The sequence below is a fragment of the Protomyctophum parallelum genome, assembly GCF_964188405.1.
Source record: "Protomyctophum parallelum genome assembly, chromosome: 3".
In the NCBI taxonomy this organism is placed as follows: domain Eukaryota; kingdom Metazoa; phylum Chordata; class Actinopteri; order Myctophiformes; family Myctophidae; genus Protomyctophum; species Protomyctophum parallelum.
Genome location: NC_139698.1, coordinates 26,288,714 through 26,309,027, shown reverse-complemented (window position 1 = coordinate 26,309,027; position 20,314 = coordinate 26,288,714). Strand labels below are relative to the sequence as shown.

Sequence of the window (20,314 nt, the reverse complement as noted above, 5' to 3'; positions counted from 1 at the left end):
GGGGTACAAACGGATCCTAACGAATCTGCAAGTCACAAAAGGAACCAAATGGTCCAGTTTACACTTTACAGTGTAGATTGGGTTCCCGGGTATTTAAAAAAACAAATATTGTATCAAATGGGCATCAGTGACGTAATGCATATCAAATTGGGGATCATTGAAGTGAAAAGGTTTGAGAATCACTGATTTTATACGCAAGTGAATAAAACCAAAGAAGCACTCGGGCAGTAATAGGTATGGTTTATTGATACTGCATACAGGTAGACGGAGCATTTCCCATTGATCCCCTCAGGGGGAGCAAACCCAGGAATACACTATCTTCAGGTAGATACGTCGAATAAAGCTACTGAAACACTACATTGTCGTATCCGTGGAAAAACTGCCCTCGGAAAAAATAATAACTTTGATAGTAGTACACCAGGAAAAGAACGATACAAAAGTAAATATATAACCGTCTAAATACAAGAATAAAGAAACCTGGCTTTTTGAGTGTCCTTTCATCTATATATGATTGGAGCCTAGGTTTGAACACCTCCTAAAATGCTAAAATGTTACATAATACAAAACTGAAATGGAATCCAAATCATAACACTAGAGTTAAAGCACCGTTTGCGATACAGTAAAAAGGCAACGTTTGTTTATTTTTTTTAAAAACCCTATAGAAGAACTGTCCTTTAGCTAGCAGAACTAACGCTCATTAGCGCATGTCTTCAGATTTGCACAGTTGCACCAACAGTACATTCACGCTTCTATTTACCAAATGTATAACATTTCAAAAGTGTTTTTTTTTACAGAAAACCTTTACATTTTGATCTTTAAAAATTATTCTTCTGTTCATAGAGGAGCAAGTGTGACCCGCTGAGCTGGTGATGGAGTCGGAGTGCATTGAGGTGACAGATACTTTAACACCATATTTGATCTCCCTACCACTTCATGGATATGAATCGGTACCAGGAATTTAAATTCTGTACTTTAGCCTCAACCGAGAAGCTCTCTTGGCTCTACTCTCGGGGTCAAAGTGACATTCGGATAACAGTTTAAGGTTTAGGAACAGCCCTCCAGTCCCTGTTTCATTGGTAACTAAGTACAGGGGCGAGTGTATACATAGATAATGTGTCTACTGACAATGACAGACAAGACAAACCATTCACTAATTCCCTCTACAGACATGGATACTTCATAAGACAGACTATTAGACCGACCACTCACACTTTAACCAACAGTCCACATTTTGTTTTTGCACATTCAACATCCAGAAAGAAGAGACAAAGACACAACCTGTGCACCATTTCTCCTCCTCCTCCCGGACATACATTCATCTTTATATTATCCTGTATTGCGGATGATTGATGGTGCATGTATCAAGACCTCTGCCCTCCTCCAATGGTTCTCAATCCTCGGTGGTTTTGTATCGAGGGGAGGGGCCGGGACAGGGTCCCAACAAGTACTGATTCCAAAGTTTCTAAGTCAAGAAGACGAAGAAGAGCCTTCCTCTCTGCCTCCTCACTCCCGCAGGCTGTTGATGGAGGCACAGATCTTGAGCGCGGGGCCCAGCTTGATGTTCATGGTGGAGATGAGGTGGTCCTCTCTGAGCAGCATCAAGGCCTGGCCATCGATCTCCTGGGACAGGAACTGGGCAGCCAGCTCCTCGCAGCCTGGGAGCCAAGCGGGAACCAGGGTTCATTTTGACATCACATTTTTTTAGTTAGTTTTAGAATCACAGTCTTTTTGAATTTTTTTTTGTCATATTTTAGTCATTTTTAAAGTTTGTGTGTTAATTGACTAAATATATGCTTTTAGTCGACTAAATCTACTGTTGACATTATTTTGGCAGGCCCTGATGGCGGCGTAATGGCTGAATTTACACTTGGTTGCATGCTAAAAATAGCTGATCTACAAGACTCTCAATCGGGCAGAAACAAGAAAACAAAAACATGATTGGAAAAGGAAGGGAAGAATCCTCGGGAAGCATCACAAATTAGGGGATCCCAATTCATTCAATAATTTGAGCCACCATCTTATGAAGTTCAAAACGTTCTCATTTTCTCACAATAAGCAACCGGTAGTGAGTATCTACAACAACACACTTTTCTGCTAAGTGGAAGATCGGCACTCCACTGACCTTGAAGTGAAGAGATGAACCTGCACACTTCCTCCACGTTCCACTGAGCAGGGCTGCCGGGAAGAAAGCTGGCCCCATCCAGTGGCAGGCCGGTGGGGGCAGGGCCGTCGGACTGAGGCCCGTTGTGGGCGGGTCTCGAACCAGAGAGGGAGGAGCTTGGGGAGAGTGAAGGAGAGTCATCATCTTCATCCTCGTCGTCCTCTGCGTCGCTAGACGCGTCCTCAGAACGACTCGACTCAGAGCGACACTAGAGAGAGAGAGAGAGAGAGGATTTTAAACAAGAGCATATCTGCCCGCTTGTCAACAACAATTTAGTTATTTTGTATTCCAATTTCAGACAGGCACCTCTGTACAATCCTTTTGGGTTGTCACAATGACATTGACATAGAGTAAAATAATACCGGGGCGTTACCCCGTCCCGGTATTAATTTCAGTGGAAGTTGCTTAGTGGCGTTTTGAAGCACAATACATGAACCCAATATCGATACAATAAAGAAATTTCTCTATAACCAAAGACAGTGATTTATATACTTTATTAATAAACCAAAAGAAAAACAGCCACCAACATAGAGTATAGATAATATTATATTTCAGCATGCACAGTACTAGGGCTGCAACCATGGCTTCTTTTCTTAGCAATTATTCTACTGATGCAAATGTAGCTTGTAATGACCAAAATAGGAATTAAGTACACATTACTGGCTTATCCATTATCTTTTATAATCGGTTAAACTTGTTAGTTTGATTAATCTTTGCACCCCTAATACAGTATAAATCAGTGGTTCCAAAACAGTGTGCCAAGAAATGTTCAGGTGTACCTTGGGATTTTGTGTCAAACATAATTGCAATATACAGTAGTTATACATTTACTATATCAGCACAGTACATTGTGTGACTGCGCAGTCATTTTCCCAATACAGTGGCAAATTATATATATATTTATATACATTTATTTAGCATTAGTAAATTCAAATAAATGTTTACAGAGTGACAAGATATATTATTTGTTATCAATTGTTTTTTTTATTAATGACGTCAAAATCAGTACAGTTAGGGACACTGGCATTATGAATGAATAAAGAAAACACACAAAAACAAGTATATAAGAAACATAAAAACAAAAACACACCCATCCCATCCCAGGACCAATGATGTCATAACACAAGATATACTATTGACTCACACTGGGCACAATATGCGCTGTAGAGTGCATTGCTGGAATTTACCACTCAAGGAAATTACGTTGACGCTTTACAAATCTGTTTACATTTTCCGTGTATGAAACAAGTGTTGTGATTGGTCGAAAAATATCATATCCGGGGAAATAAATCTGACGGATGTTCCAGCCTGACATTTCCGGCTATGCACTCTATGCCTTATATTGTGACCAGGCTTTTTTCTTCACAGATGAGTAAGCCTGGGGCCGAGGCTACTATTGACTTTTTACTACCACGGTGTACTGAGCATTTTAGGAGGTCCTTTATCACTACTGCCATACAGGATTTCATTGAGAAACCGTCTTGTGGATCTATATGTACAGCACAATGATTTATACCAGTTCTCAAACATTTACTGTTTAACTTTAAGCACACCAAAGAGCAGGAGTTTACAGAGCAAGACAGCTTTCTCAATGAAATACCTTATGGCAAGGACCTCCTAAAATGCTCAGTGCACCATCCATCCATCTTCAACCGCTTAACTGTAGTCGGGACGCGGGGGCAACAGCTCCACCAGAGAGCTCCAGACTTACCTCTCCAGAGCAACATTAGTGACTTCCTCCTGGGGGATCCCGAGACGTTCCAAGGCCAGTGAGTCGATGTAATCCCTCCCTCTGCGCCTTGGTCTGCCCCGGGGTCTCCTCCCAGTGGGACGTGCATCGAGGACCTCCCTAGGGAGACGCCTGAGGGGCATCCTAACCAGATGCCCGAACCACCTAAGCTGGCTCCTTTCCAGGCGAAGGAGCAGCGGCTCTACTCCGAGTCTCTCCCGCGTGACTGAACTTCACCTCATCTCGAAGGGAGACGCCAGCCACCCGTCGGAGAAAACTAATTTCGGCCGCTTGTATTCGCGACCTTATTATTCTAAATGCTCAGTACACCTTGGTAGTAAATAAACGATCAATAACAGTGCTCCTCCTCGTGCTATTCGTCTGCTGAGGTCTAAAGACGAGGTAGTTTAAAATCCAGTCAATGGTAGAACTGTGCAGGTTAAAAATCTATGTTTGTCGGCTAAAAGGTAGGGTTGTTGTAATGTAGTAAAAGCACATGAAAAACTCAAAGAACATAACATGATGAGTGGATATCAGCAGCATCTCATGAAAACCTATTTACATACAGTAACATTCACCCAACCGGTTTCCCCAGGCACTGCAGGAATCTGTCCTGCTTCAGTTTCACCATATGGATCCTTATTGGATCAGGCAACCGTGTCCTGATCTGGCCTTTCACCTGACCTTTGACATTCAGAACTATGCAGCTTCGCCTAGGCCTCTGGCGTGACATTCCGAGTTGCGGGTTCGAATCCTGACGACTTTTGCTCGTTATTCAATCCCCATCTCTCTCCCTCCATTTCCTGTCAGTTTACACTCCTTTCAATAAAATATATATATATATAAAAAAAGAACTGCAGGTTAAAATCAATACATTTTTAGGCTAAAAAGGTGGGATTGTAATTTATTAAAAGCACTTGAAAAATCCCAAACATCATAAGTGGAGATCAGCTGCATCTCATGACATCTAATCACAGGTTACCCCATGCAGGCACTGCAGGTATTTGGCCTACGTCAGTTTCACCAGATGTACCACAGGATATTTGTGTCCTATCAGGTGCACAACGCTCGTTGCCACAACAATGTCCCGGACAGGGCTTTGACGTTCACGTTTCACGTTCTCGTTCAGTGCTTCTGGGATGGGAAGCGCACGCAGCTTGGCAGTAAATCGTCCTGGGTCAATCAACACCTCTTCAAAGAGGACACCCATCAGGTTCTGGACATAGTCTGCAAGAAAGAAATATATATTTATATATATATAGTAATTTACATACTGTAGATTTTGTTCTGTACAGTAAATAAATCTATTTTGAGGTAGCATCTCTCCACTGCTGGAGCACGTTATTTGTTTTACAGTTCTTGTACACCACTCAATGTTTGCTGCTTCGTTACTGGTGTGTGTGTTTTCTCTGGTGCAACCACTCCATTAAGGAGCTGTGTGTGTCTGTCCCTGGCTGGGTCTGTCCGAGCACGAAAATTGCGGTTGGTTGGTCACTGTTGTGCAGCCTAACACACATATTAACTGTACATATGATGATTTCGGGAGTGACAGTACACAGTACAGTACAGGGACCCCTCGGAGACCCCCAGACGGTAACTGTCATTTCTCAATCGTTTCGGACACGGGGCGGCTCGCCGGAATCGGGCCGGCACCCTGGGCGTGTTCTTGTGGGTCTGGAACTTCCGGGGACCCCCACACGGAGTTGCACCACTCACTTCACACGGGTGTGATTTTTATATTTTGGGTGCCAGAGACTCGCCTTCATTGTGGAGTTGCTGTTGTCCTTTGTTCTCATTGTGGTGCATGGCTGCGAGGTACAGCCTGGGGGGAAAACAAACACAAAACAATAGAGATTCAAACATTTAATATTGTACTACAGTTGTTTGCACAACTTAATTACTGCAAAACATCTGAGTCAATATGATTACCTGCACAGCAGCCCCCTGAATTTAAACCTCACATTTTGGGGTGCAAATTGCCGAATAAGGGAATGAAATCCTTCAATGTCAGATGTCTGGAGGAGAGGGCTCAGTTTAGCCACGTCCTTCAGCAGACGCTTGTTTTGGATTATCTTCTGCAGTCTCATCGATGGTTTCGTTCCTTGAAAACAATGAATAAAAACAAGATAGTCACTTTAGAAATTGTGCACACCACGGTTGCTTCCATTTAGAATAAAATAGAATTACATTTAAGTCCCTGAGAAGAAATTAGCTTTCAAGAACACAATGAATAAATAGCAGAAATCCTCCACTTGAAGTACACCGTTTAGTTCACTGTAAACATGCCATATTAAATGTCATACTCCATGAGACTAGCAGTGAACCTTACACACGAGGAATAAATATGTAAACCTACCAGATTTCAACCACTTCTTTGAGTGTCCTGTTACTGGAGAGTGCAGACATTTGGGGAAAAGCCCATTGGCGTGGTCGTGCATGTTGTGGATGTGATTCAGTAGTGAAGACCACTTTGCCACAGTGTAATCACCCGAAGGAGACAGCTGGCTCGACCAATGCAGATGACTGACGATACTCTGGTGCCATTTCTGGATCATCTTACAACCTTTCTTCTTCCCTAGTTCTGCCAACCTCCGGGAGACATCTGGGTAGTAGTTATAGTATAGGACAGAATCAAATAAGAGTAATTAAATAATAGAATAACATACTGTATGTAGTATGTGTAGAAGAGAAAATACTACGCAGAAAATTTGTATCGATTTACAAGCTTGCGATGCAACGTGAACATGTACATTGCCCATTTTCTCCATTTCTGAAAATGTTATAACTATAATGGTAAATGGTGCATTTATATAGCGCCTTTATCCAAGATACTTTACATAGATTGTGCATTACATTCACCCATTCACACACCGATGCCAGAGGAAACCATGCAAGGCACCAACCTGCACATCGGGAGTAATTAGGGGTTCAGAGTCTTGGGAGACACTAACTCAGACAGCGATCACAGGTAAGATGATGCTTGGAGTTTGTTTTCATCATATTGATATACCTTTTGCAATATGCCGCACGTCATAACAGTGTGTCACCTCTGGCTTCTCCTCTCTCAGGTATTTCTTTACTCGTCGGTTTCTGTTGGTGGTAAAGGTGTCGATCTTCACACCAGAGCTCTCAAGAAAGTCCAAACTGCGGACCAGGCCCTCCATCTCCACTCCGTTTGAATGACCAACTTCACTCTGGGAAGAATTTAAGAAAATATTTAAAACTTTTGAAAACAATACATGTGTAATTTGTGACACATTGTGTAGTGTAGTGTAGTGTGTATATATATATATATATAGGGCAGGGGTACTCAACTGGCGGACCGCGGTCCACCTCTCTGCGGACCCTAGGCAATTGTTCTGCATCAGGTCAGGCCAGCAAAAAAAAAATCTCTCCTAAGCTCAGGCCAGGCCAGCCACAGTCAATTTCAATTCAATTCAGGCAGTGTTGCTGCAGCACAACTACATTGTGTGTCTTATGTTAATAGAGGGAAGAAGTTAATAATATAAATAACATCAGATGGTACATTTCTCATGTGAAATTGCTGCAAAGGCCCCCAATATGTCCCCCAAAATTCTGGCGCGCGCAGTGTGGCCTGCCAGGGCGTATAACTCCCGGCCTGATTTGGAGTTCCACTCCGGGCCTGCACTCTGCACCCCATTATTGGTTGGGTGGGGATCTGATTTGTATAAGCTTGGCTTGACCATACTAAACGGGCATAGAGCCCCGCTCTCCGATGGACGCCGCGCATGGGACCGGACCTCGGTCTTATTCAAAAAAATATTTGTGGACCTTCATCATTTCTAGTTGAGGACCCCTGATATAGGGCTTAAGTGGTCACAAAACATGCAATAATTTTCACCAACTGAATCAAATCTCACTTGTACAAGCTGAACATCGATGACATTGTCAGTTTCCATGTCTCGAACCGTGTACGAGTCATATTTGGCATTGACGTCGGCCTTCAGGTCCCCTCTCAGGTTGACAACATCCTTTGAGGTCATCGTTTGGAGAAGGCCAGACTGGATGCTCTGCCATGTGGAATATATGCACGGGTCCAGGTAGTTCCGTACATGTCTTTGGTGTGTAGCTTTATCAATGCTCTTCACCTTGAGAGCAGCCAGGACCTAAATGCATGGATATTGAGAGATGAGATTGAAATAACGTCATTGCCCCTTTCTAGATTGCATGTAATATATAAATATTTTTTACACACATCTACATTTCTTGGCCTACCTTGTCCACCTGTGCAAAAGATGAGCCTGTGAAGGAAATTGCAGCTGACAACTGGAGATCACCTGCTGGGGTGCTCCCAACAAGCGGTTGGCTGTTCCACTGTTGATTATATCCACAATTTGGACAGTTTTGCTGCACGGACAGGTACGTTCCACGCACCGCTTTCTCTACCACACAGGGGCAGGTGCAAAGAGGACAGTTTTGAAAAAGACTCAGCAGACAATCCTCGTACACAAGATACTTGTTGACGTCCTTGTGGTTGCTCTCGGGTTCTGCACTGTGTAGGGAGAAGCAGAAAAGATATATACGTCAGCCAGGACAGATTTTGTTCATTTAAATTTATATTTTGCAAATGTGTTTTATACTCGAGTGAATGAGTGATTAAGCAAGTGGAGGGTATTAGAGAGGAGCAGGAGATAGCCAAAAAGATACAGGAGAAGGCATGGTGTGGTTGGGTCCCACAGGGGGACACACGCACACGCACACACACACACGAACATGCTGGCACGCTGGTTAGGTTTTTGGTACATTTAGGTTATCAATAAGACCTACTTGGTAAAGGATGAGTCACCCAACCAGGAACCACTTGGCCTGTGAGATGAGTCTGTAGTGTTTTGTGCCTTTTCTTTTCTTTTTTTTGTGAAGTCTGCTAAAGGACGCAGGTCAAGACATGCCCTCTTCTCTGGTGTGGGAGCTTCTTGGATATGGGTTGGCCTCAAGCTCCCATATACACTGGCACTGGCAGAGCCCACAGGCTCAGATTTCACCTGGGCACCTACATTGGACATGGCGATCACTTGTCAACACTTTGACAGGGATGGAAAGATAAGACGTGTAGTGTACACAATTCTTGCAGAGACGGCTACATACCTCCACGTCTGCTCATGGATTGGGTGCCCACAGTCTGGATGCCCACATTCTGGAAAGTCTGTAGAGACAGATACAAATAGTATGCATCGATTACTACAGATTATAATATCCTGCACACATGTTACTACTGTTATAACGTGTATTCATTCATATTATTTGAACATTTCCTTACTTAGAAATGTAGGAAGAGTAAGCTAGGAAAATGTACACCGCTGATTGTACTGACTGACCATAATAGAATAGGTTGAACATTCAATCTAACGTAGCCTTCCAAAGCCTCTCTTTATTAATGCTGTTTCACATGGCATGATGTAACTACAGGGGTTACGTACAGGACCCTAGCTCGCGTATGAGAACAGATAAGACACCTAGGAATACTTTGTTCGTGTCCGCAGATAATTTGTCTTGTGTTCATCATTGATATACATATTATGCCTCCAATTGCTTTTTTTATTTAACCAGTAAAAACACATTGAGCGTCTCTTTGTGTTAGAAACGGTATGACTCACAGACACAGTGACCTGCCCTAACTTGTATCACAACTAACAAGGACAAGGATTGATAAATGTTAACTTACCGTCGGCGGTAACGCTCCAGAGGTGTTGCTTTCTGTGTCTCCGGGATAAACTGTCGGAGCAGCGTCCGGCTTCAATTGTTTTGTTTTTTTTGCAAATCCTTAAAACTAAGTTGCTGAAGCATTTTGGGTAGATTTCGAACCGCCGGCTTGCAAGGGATTCTGGGAAATCCCAAAGTGAACGAGGGAGTATAGACGATCTTAGCCCGCTTTGCTCTTTGTCTGTGACCCGGAACGCGGAAGTGGCTTATGTGTCGGCTCAATAACAAATCATGGGACTATTTTCAAGTGAATTTGAATTCAATTATACTTTAACGTGTGGAATGTGTTAATTGGAACAAAATCCAAGTCTCTGCGAGCCAACAATATTCAATTGTACCTAAATACAATTCAAGTAAAATCTACAACTATTTTTGTCATCAGGACGTCTGGAATTTTTAATGACGAGCTGAAATGGCTTTTCCCAAATGTTTAACTTCCGCATTGTGATGTATTTCCATGTGAAACAGCATAGGAAGGCGGGACATAAGGTTGAGACAAACAGAGTTGGGCACTAGCCACTAACCTACAATCAGGCAGACGTAGACACAGCAATGCTGTCACAAATACTACTTTCCTCAAAGTGAATACCTCTGTATTTTGGCAAAACAGAACAAGTTCTGCGATGACAAACACACACATACAATGTTAACTTTAGCCACTTAGCTTCGAAACTCTGATTCTATTTACTGTACCTACTCTCTGTGCCCCTTGAAGTGGATGATTGATTGATCGGTGGTTATAATATTATTGGTCGGAATTGGATTGGAATTGGTTGGTACTTTTGAGTATGTCTGCTTTTTTTGTATATATCGTTAATAACTATATCCCCAGTATGACCGCGGGTGTGCTCTAAAAGCGATAAGAGCATATATTTAATTTCAGCTTGACTTTACTAGGTCTCACCTTGACAGGCGGTTGTCTGCCTGCTATTTTAGCGCAGGCGATCTCGGAGCTGTTTCTGCGTGGAGGACCGCTCCTCATGGCGCCGCCGTGCCCTGGCGGAGCCCTGGCTGCCCCCGTTCTGGCTCGCACCCGGCTCTCCCTGAAGTGGGAACTGCAGCTCACGTTGTACCTAGGAGGTCAAAGACGAAGGATTACACACGACAGGCTGGTTAACAAATACCACCGTAATCCATCAGATTACATTTCCCTGATTATTCTTTTTATTTTTTATGAGGGCATAGGTTCAGTGATACCAACATTTCAAAGCAATGCAAGATCCAGCGATGATTCAATTCAAAGCAATACATTAACTTGAATGGGATACAGTGCAATCACGAGAAATATGTTACAAATACAGTTACACACAGACATGAAGCTCAGGCTGGCCGGGCCATTGGGGCCAATAATGGAATTCTCAATTGATTACTACAAGAGAAAATATCTGAAAAATTGATATTGCATTTACAAATTATATACAACCTTTTTTCTAAAATATAAAATATGTTTTATTTATTTTTGTAATGTCGATCTAGTATTTATATCAGATCTTGCACCACCCCTTACCCCTTATCCCTAAACTTATTTGCCATTTTTGACTATTTTAAAACATTTTAAAATAGTACAAATAGCCGATCTACAAGCCAACAACGTGTCGATGTAGATTGGCTAGTTGAACTATTTTTAAATAGGTTTAGGGATAAGGGGTGAGGGGTGGCGCAAGATGGGGCCCCATGAGCCCATCCTTAACACATAGGATGGATGATCTGACCTCTTGGCACAGGACTTGGAACAGAACCTCCTGGAGCCTTTGAACTGGCTGGCCGGCGCCAGACGCTCACAGTATTCACATTTCATCACTGAGAGAGAGAGAGAGAGAGAGAGAGAGAGACACCCACACACACACACACACGTTATACTACTTATCTCTTGGTTATTGGTATTTCTACTACACATTTGAAAAACTTTGAATTTAACCAATCAAATTGAATGACATTTACATAAACATGTATTATATGTTCATTTAATTATGTATTTCATTCTGATAGGAGGGGAGGGGAAAAAAAGCAACACTTACTTGTAGGTCCACTCTCTCTGAGACCAACCATTGCAAAATCTCTATCTTTTAGAAGGCCAGCAACCTGTCAATCAAGAACAGGCCTAATGATTAGAGAAAATAGAAACTCGTTTGATCAGGATGTACCACAAGTGTATAAATGCACTTATAAATGTATAAACGGGTGGGTGGATAAAGATGGGGTCTTCCATAAGGACTGAAATGTTTTATCACAGTTCATGGCTGTATTCTTCATATTTGCAGCCAGTCATAATACACTTTTAAACATATAGTTTGTGCTCATCACTGACCAACATTAGAGCAAATGCAGTAGCGGATGAATCAGGCCATGCGTATGCAAAAAGAAAATACAAACTTTTCCAGTTGAGCCAGTTGTGCATGCGCACTACCACCCCACTTTTATTTAATGATGTAACCCTGTGATAAGTGAAAAGCATGGCACACTACGTACGGGGAAAGGCTCGGCCCCCTCCTGGATGACGAAGCCCTCTATGAGGTGGGTGAGGACCTGAGGTTTGACCACCGCCTGGGGGAGCGGGGCCCTGTCCCGGTCCCCATGGGGCCCTCTGGACAGCGGCAGAGGCAGGGACAGGGTGGGGGGACCGGTGAAGGCTGCAGAGGCAGCGGATGCTACAGGGAAATACGATAGATATAGTTTCAGCTACATTTCTGAATCACCTGCGAGGTGTAGGTTGGTAGATGAAGGAGGATGTGGTGACATACCAGAGTCCTTTGCGGGTGCGGGAGATAAGGCGGGTGCGGCATCTCTCACGGGTGCACAGTCTGAGGGTTCTGTGACCATCTCGCTGGTCGCATCGGAGTCAGATTTCCTCTTCAGTGAACCAACTGCAGGCTTTGCCTAGTGACGTGAGGTGAAAGCAAACATTACTTCTTACAGGAGGACCCTCCATTCAGTTGCTAAATGCTGCTGAGATTTGACTCAAGTTTAGTCCCCTGGATTGCATAATAAATAACCTTTTGGGATTCATAGATTTAATTAGGGCCGGGCAATATATCCATATTGTGATATGAGACTAGATATCAACTAGGATTTCTAATATCGTAACATCATGATATTGGTTTTGATTTTGTCCATATCCCAGGTTTAATAATACAGTGATTTTAGAACCGTTTCCCTGACCCATAACTACTGGCGGTACAAGTCCTGTAATGTCAGCTAAAACGCCTGAAATGTAAAATACAAGATGTAACCAAAACAGCGCGTGCTTAAACCTTCGCAATTCAAAGGGTAGACTTTACCATATTGATGGCGTTGGGGTTTGTGTGTGTGTTATTCTCCTGGGCGAGGTTGCCACTGCCAACCCGGGCCTGGGCCAAAGCCACAGCCTGACTGATTCCTGCCGAGCCCTGCCTGGCTCCCACCTGCTGCACTGGAATGTGGGGGGCTTGGCTGTTGCTGGGAGGGGCCGGGAGGATCGGAGGCGGGTATCGAGGGGACAGCTGGACAGGCATGCGGTGTCCCTGAGCGGTCTTAGGCTGGATGGGCACCGGGCCTTTGTCTGCGGTGGCGTTGACCTGTTGCAGCGGCTGCACCACTAATGTCTGGGTGTTGCCGTTGGCTTTGGGGGCCACCGAGCCGATGGGGTAGCCCTGGGTGGAGGTAGGTACGTTCGATGTAGGCACCAGGATGTGGGTCACGGTGCCGGCGGCGGGCGTAACCGTGGTAACCGCCCGGGCCTGACAGAGACCCGAGGGAGACAGGAGGATCTGAGACAGAGGGAGTGCCGTAGACGAGGTGGAGGAGGCGGAGGAGGGAGCGACTGAGGCGGCCGGAGTGCCTGCCAGGTTGGCCTGGTTTCCAGTCTTTCCAGTCAGACCGGCGGCGGTGGCCTGCTGTGGGGGGTAGCTGGGCAGCTGTTTGGCCATTTGTTGCGGTTGCACTTGGTGCTGCTGAGCTGTCAGGGGGAACGGCTGCTGCTGCTGCTGTTGTTGACCCAGAGAGAAGCTGGCGGCGTCTTTCCGCTCCGGACCCTCAGACTTGATGGTCGGCGCTCTGGGAGTGGAGACACAGTGCAGGGCCAGATTCTGCACCTGGGAAATGACAGAGTAGAAAGAGGTTGCAGAAGATATGAGTTGGAGTAGAGTAGTAAATGACTGTAGTGTAGGACTATAAATGATTGGTCTTCTAACCTGATCATTGTCTGACAGGGTACTGGCAGAGGTAGGAGGGACTTCCTGTTGAGGTTGCTGCTGCTGTTGTTGCTGGGGCTGTTGCTGGGCAACTGTTGTTACAGTAGCTGTTGCCGTACCACCAGGCATGAAGATGAGCTGGGAGGCGAGGGGGGCCCTGAGAGAGCGGTTGACCTGGGGGGGGGGGGGGGGGGGTGAAATTATTCACTTCCAAAGGCAAATAACAGTTATAATAGTTCAATGATTCACTTCCAAAGGCAAATAACAGTTATAATAGTTCAATGATTCACTTCCAAAGGCAAATAACAGTTATAATAGATAACAATTGTTTAGGTTTCATCACTGATGCATGTTCTGCCCTTGGCTGGCTTTGTTATGCAGTATAGGTTTCATTTATTGTTTTTGTTGTTTTATTACCGATCCCCATTAGTTTGCACAGTAGTGTAGACTATTCTCCCTGGGGATAGGCGTCATATACTGTAGGTTTCATATAAGCTACAGCTCTCAATGCGAGGCATCGTGCCCCGTGATGCCGCGCGGTGCGAGCTTGTACATCAGCTATTTTCGCCGTGCGACACCGAGGTACTACGAAGTGTTAACTCACCCGAAGATACATCTGCCCCTGTCCTGCTGAGTTCCCACCCAGCAACACTGATTGGTTGAGAGCTGTTGTGGTTGTAGTGGCAGGGCCCAGAGGGCGGGGATTGGTCATAATTCCTCCCCCAGAGGTGGTGCTTAGGTTCACCTGAGAGACGAGGGAAACACTTCCATCAACACAGGCAACCAAGAATAACAATCCAATATCCTGGCTTTGATCTGTAACTGACTTTTCAGGATTCCATCATTCATTTATTTCCAGAGAAGAAAAATCGAGCAGAGTAAAGGGGAAAGCTATTTTGGAGAATGTTTAGCAGTAAACTGTACCGTGGTGGTGGCTTGGGACACACTGTTACTGGGAGAGTTAGACTGTCGACTAGCAGCAAGGGTGGCCTGGATGGGGGGAGAGGGAAGAGAAGGATCAAGGGATCGTTGGACACTGAATAGCGTTTACCTTTCTGATGTACTGCTGGATTATTGTTTGTAAATGATCCACTGCAAAGTATTTACTTGGGAAGAATGCAGTTTGAATATTACTGTGTAGAAGGAACAAAAAACCCAAAAAGGAAAGAACATATTTTATTATCATCTATGGCATTTTTAGCCCAGGTAGTGGCAAAGCTCTAAGGATGTGCAATGTCTGTCTGAAGGCTGGGTTGCCTAGGAATTTGCAGTGTACTTTCATGCTCCTCAGCGGATGATGGCTACTGATTTTGGTGGTGCCATTCCTCTGGCACCACCCTTGGGGTGCACACAAAAATATTACTCAAATTTGAATTCCAATTAACTTGCATCCCTGGAAGACCGATACTAACCATTTGAGAGACACCATGACCTTTCATCTAGCACCCCCCTCAGGCCAAAATGTTAACTTTGCACACGCAGATTTCTCATAAATGAAGACTGCAGAATGAATGCTAGCAGGGCTTTTAAACCAGTTTCTTCAAAGGCACCTGTGATACAGGGTTTTAAAATAACACAATTAAAACTAAGAAAAGGTATGTCCTACGGACGTGAAGAAAACTACAGCTATCAGACTCAAACAGCGGTTGTTCCCTCCAGGTGAGAGGTTCTGAATTTCTGATGTAATGTTTTTTCTTGTTCTTGTTTCTAACCAGCTGCTGTGTAAGCACAGCTGGTCAATGTTCTCTCTGCAGTGCTTTCGCGCTCACTTGCTGTAGTTGAGACCTATGTTTCTCATTGGCTGTACTGACAACCTAACGTCCTGATTGGCTGCCTCGTCTCTGGACAACCACACACTTTTTGCCTCTAGCCGACCTCTCAGCCATGGGATATAAGGCAGCAGCTGGAAATGAATTGATGTCATCAATTCTTGTTTTTAACCGCTACATGGATGTGTAAAAACTAAAAAGATGAAATCCCAACCCTCAAAAAATATCAACAGGAGAATAACGAGCAGCCACCAAGAAAGAATTTACCTGTTGCACAGCGGCCAGGTTGTGGAGTTGGGCGCTGTTAATCTGCTGCTGCAGCATGAGTTGCTGGAAGTATTGAGCTGCATTAGGCTGCCTCTGCAGTGCCTGAAGGGCCTAAACACACACACAGAATCACAGCAGAATTTTATTCCCCACAAAACTGATCAATAAACATGATAAAACATCGAGTGGTTATCAAAGGAAATTACTGAGACTAATATTGGATAATGATCATAATTTCTACCATCGTAAAGTGGGTTATCAGTTTAGTCATAGTGTATCCCTGGTATGCCAGGGATGAATACTGGACTACTCGCCCCGGTGCTTGCCCGTTTTTCCTCCCGGAATTTTCCCCAGTGAGGGGGATAACTTTGTAATATGCTATTGGCTGTTTGTATTCTTTTTGGAAAAATATAAAAAGATACTCCTGTGGAAAGGCTATATTATTTGACTTATATTGAACCTATAAACAATGTAGTATTATTTAGTATATGTAAGGTTTTGCCCCCTCAAATGGTACCTCGTCAGATAATCCCCACATATCCTACAACAACTTCTGTGTTCAGACTTCACTGTAGTAGCTTTTCATAAATTATATTTGTACTTAGGCTGTCTGCTGTCATGAAAGTTTATAGTTAGAGAAATTCAAAGTCCAGCCGTCTGCTGTCCAGCCTCTCCCACCCCTCACTGGGGAAAACTCTGGGAGGAAAACAGAAACGGGGCGAGTAGTCTTGATACCCCAGGGATACACTATGGGGTCCAGTGATGATGCAGGGATATGGACAACTGAAGCTAAGAAAATAAGGACCACACACACACACACACACACACACACACACACACACACACACACACACACACACACTGACCTGCACCGCCTGTCTCTCATACAGAGTCATGTGGGCTATCTGGGGTGGCCGGGAGTTCCCGCCTGTCTGAGCATTCCCATTGGTGGAGCTGGTGTTTTGGTCTTCACCTGCTTCCATACTTTCTATTAATACAATAAAAGGGGTCATTGAATAACACTGCAATAACACTGGAATGAATATGAGGAGGGGAAAAACACTCCTGAATGCCTGCAGACTAGTACAGTGGTTCCCAAAGCTCCCAAACAGGGGCTCCTCAGATGATTAGCTTAATTTGCAACATTGTTTTCTCATACAGTAAGAAAAAAAGAAAAAAAAACATCATGCTGTGTAACTGTACTTTTAAGACCTATTTAATACCAAATTGGCCAAATTGTCAAATATTAAGAAGAAAGAGGCAAACATTGTGAGTTTAGCCTATCTACAAGCTCACAAGTTGTGAGGTTGTAGTTCTGCTTTTTTCAGAATACAGGATATTTATCTGTGGAATCAAAGGAATTAAATGTAATGCTTACAAATAAATAAATAAGTATGCGCATGCATAAAGTGAATGGCAAATCAAGTGGCAAAGTGAGAGGAAAAGTGAGTTTAACATTGGTTAATGCAATCATATAGGACTTTTCTGTTTAGATGTCAAAGTAGGCACTCAGTCAGTAGGCGTTCCTGCATAACGTCCAGGTTTGATGATGATGTCACGCGCATACCAACTATTGCTGGTCAGGGAGGGGGGTCCCCAGTTCAAATTGGATTATTTGGAAATTAAACACACCATTTATTGCAATCAATTCAAACAGAAACCCATTTAAACCTGAGGCCACTTGTAGCGAGAATCAGAAAAATAAGATTACGCACTGGCTTCATTACCTTTACTATCTCACCAAGCTATAACACCAGACCAGTTATAACTGGTGTAGTGGTGTTATAACTTGGTGAGAGAGTTATACTATCTGACTGTCTGTCTGTCTGTCTGTCTGCAGCTAATCTTGGACACCTCAGACATAAATCATGAACGCATCATCCAATCTACCCCAAATTAATCACACAACAGAGGGGGGCTGTAAAGAGCACAGAGCCAAACGCAATTTCATTTACACCCAAAGGAGCACCACAAAAGCTACAAATGTCAGTTTGTTGCAGAAATATGATTTGTTTCTCCAAATGAATCATGAGTCACGTGACAATGACCGTCAAACAGGGTTTTTAATTTATATTCCACATAATCACATAGGCATTCCAAGAGCCATCTAATAGAAGAGTTATGATAGAGGGGGCGGAAACCGAGCACTCGAGCGCTGTTCATGCAGCCTGAACTGAGACAAGCTGGAGTTGGAAATATATTGTTTTCAACGAGGGCGGCGCAAATAAGAGCTATTTTAAGCATGTGTGCAACATGACAGTTTTAAAGTATTGTACAGTAACAACTAAAGTCTCGTTAATGTTTATGTTGTACTATTACGACAAAACAATCTAAAATAAACTGGGATTTAAGATCATTAAAGCTGGGCTGTTGCCTGAGTCCAATGCATTTCTGCCTACTTCCGGTCCAGGACGTCTCCCAGTTGGTTGTCCCCATTCTCAATAGAAGTCTATGTAGAAGAGCCGCCATTGGACTGAAGCTCCATGAAGTGAACACAGTTTGCGTAACTCTGTCTATATCTAAGGCTCTGGGCATTCCATGCCTGAAATGGGCTTTAAATTTGTGGGAGGGGCCTATTTCTTAGAAGAAACGCCATATATCAGGTCAACAACAACAACAACAACAATCCAATCAACCACAATTTGCAAATGCATTGCATATTGAGGGGCCTCTATAGAGCAAAATGGCACAAATGCCTAATGTTTATTGTTGCATGATGATGATGAACACCCTGACAGCCGCCTGCAACCCACAACAGCCCTAGGGGACCAATCCTGGCATAGATCATATGGGCCCAAAGGAGAACACCTTTCTAGTTCTTTATTATAACGCATGCACAACATGACATTCATAATGCTAGATTAAATAACTGACTGAAACACAGAAGTTTGTGCTCATCGGATAAAGAACGGAACAAACTACAAAAATATTGAAAAAATTAAACAAATTAGACTAGTCTCAGATTACAGCTATACTTGAGCCATGCTTACTATCATTGAGCCATGATTAGTGACATACAGGTAAACCTTTCAGCTCTGTATCTGCAACCACTGCCTCAGCTTGACTCTAGTGATGGCAAGCAAATGAATGGATTGTTGAATTTCAGACTGACTGTCAACATGATCGATGGAAGTGAGGGAAAGGCCAACATGGGGGAGGGACAAAAACACAGCGAGTAAGAAAATAATGATCCGAGCTATGGCTAACAACCACGCTAACAACACTGAAGAAAAACGCTAACATTATCTTATTCCAAACAAATGTGTTACACATACAGGATGCTAAACAGGATGAATATACATGTGCAATTTGTGCATGCATGTTGGAGATAATTTTGTGACAACAGCAGGAACGCAACAGTGTGATGCTCTAGCATTTAGCAGCAAATGTTACACCGAAATCGCTGTACCATCGAATATGATGACTCCAGAGATTTTTTTCCCCCTCTTCTGTGAAAAGTACATTCCACCACAAACATCTGACTCTGACACACTGATGACACAAAAGGAATATGGGACGGGCAATTAAAATGAGATATTTTACTTTCCAACCCAATCTAAACAGATTGATTGCTACGTGGCCATCTATCACCATCAAACTCAGACAACAAATCTTTTCGATAGTGATCTCCGGAATCACCGAATTCTATAGGTCACACGTTTCGGTGTTCTGTGTTATAACTTAATGTTAGCCAGCTCGCTAACTGATTAGCACAGCTAGCGAGCTAGTGGACTAAAACACCAGCCTCTAACTATAGTTCATGTTAGCAGTGCCTGCAAAACACCTTGGCTAGGAGTTATCGCTTGTTGCTCGCCTGGCATCCTGGGATGTTTACCTCACCTCCTTTGAATAATTCAGTGTAAACAACAAGTTACTGCGTTTCTCAATCTCAGTCCAAATGTTAACAACGAACGAAACAGCAGCAGCGTCTCTTTGGCTCCAAATAAACTCCACCCACTGCCTTACTATTCCCTTTCCGGTCAAAGCAGCAGAATCTAAACATGTTTATTATTTATTTTTGTTTATTTATTTTCTTTCTCTTTGGCTTAATCTTTCCTCTTTTCGTTCTTTCTTTCTTTCTTTCTTTTTCTACAATGGGAAAAGTACATCCTGATTTACACTTAATAATAATTGAGTAAAAATCAATGCAGTCTGGTGATGAAACGGATTCAAACGGGGCTCCGTCTTTGGCTCCGTCTTTTGAGCTAATTTAGAATTTCCTGTCTGAGAGCTAGCTAATTTAAGACATCCGGTTGCCTTCAGAATAAAATAAGGCTATTTAATTAATAATTATTACATTACATTATTAGTATTATTATTACATTACAGTTATTGTAAAGACACACATTATGTTTCTGTGTAAAAATAAGTAATTAAATAACATCAAAAAGTTATCTAAATGGATAAATGCTATTCACTGGAGTGAATATTCTATTATATTCTAAAAACGACTTATAAATCCTAAAGCCTTGTTTATACTTCACTGTGCAACGGTCCT

At 43.3% G+C, this 20,314-nt stretch overlaps 1 protein-coding gene across 4 annotated transcripts; it reads right to left on the bottom strand.

Annotated features, from left to right (window-relative positions):
• Positions 1-223: 223 nt before the first annotated feature.
• On the bottom strand, positions 224-19,759 carry phc1 (polyhomeotic homolog 1). Of its 4 annotated transcripts, none has more exons than XM_083761833.1 (21): positions 19,601-19,759; positions 16,683-16,804; positions 15,817-15,927; positions 14,705-14,770; positions 14,385-14,525; positions 13,781-13,954; positions 12,890-13,681; positions 12,353-12,488; positions 12,081-12,259; positions 11,630-11,693; positions 11,324-11,411; positions 10,516-10,684; positions 8,997-9,054; positions 8,679-8,901; positions 8,127-8,403; positions 7,772-8,017; positions 6,901-7,084; positions 6,247-6,492; positions 5,820-5,991; positions 5,651-5,712; positions 3,121-5,117 (listed from the first exon to the last, which is right to left on the bottom strand). In XM_083761833.1, the coding sequence occupies exons 1-21, from the start codon at positions 19,635-19,637 to the stop codon at positions 4,900-4,902; spliced, it is 3,765 nt and encodes a 1,254-aa protein (XP_083617959.1). In that variant the 5' UTR covers positions 19,638-19,759; the 3' UTR covers positions 3,121-4,899. The 4 variants fall into 4 exon arrangements, with proteins under 4 accessions (XP_083617962.1, XP_083617959.1, XP_083617960.1 ...); XM_083761834.1 differs by having other exon boundaries at positions 12,890-13,675; XM_083761835.1 differs by having other exon boundaries at positions 19,652-19,754.
• Between the last annotated feature and the right edge of the window lie 555 nt (positions 19,760-20,314).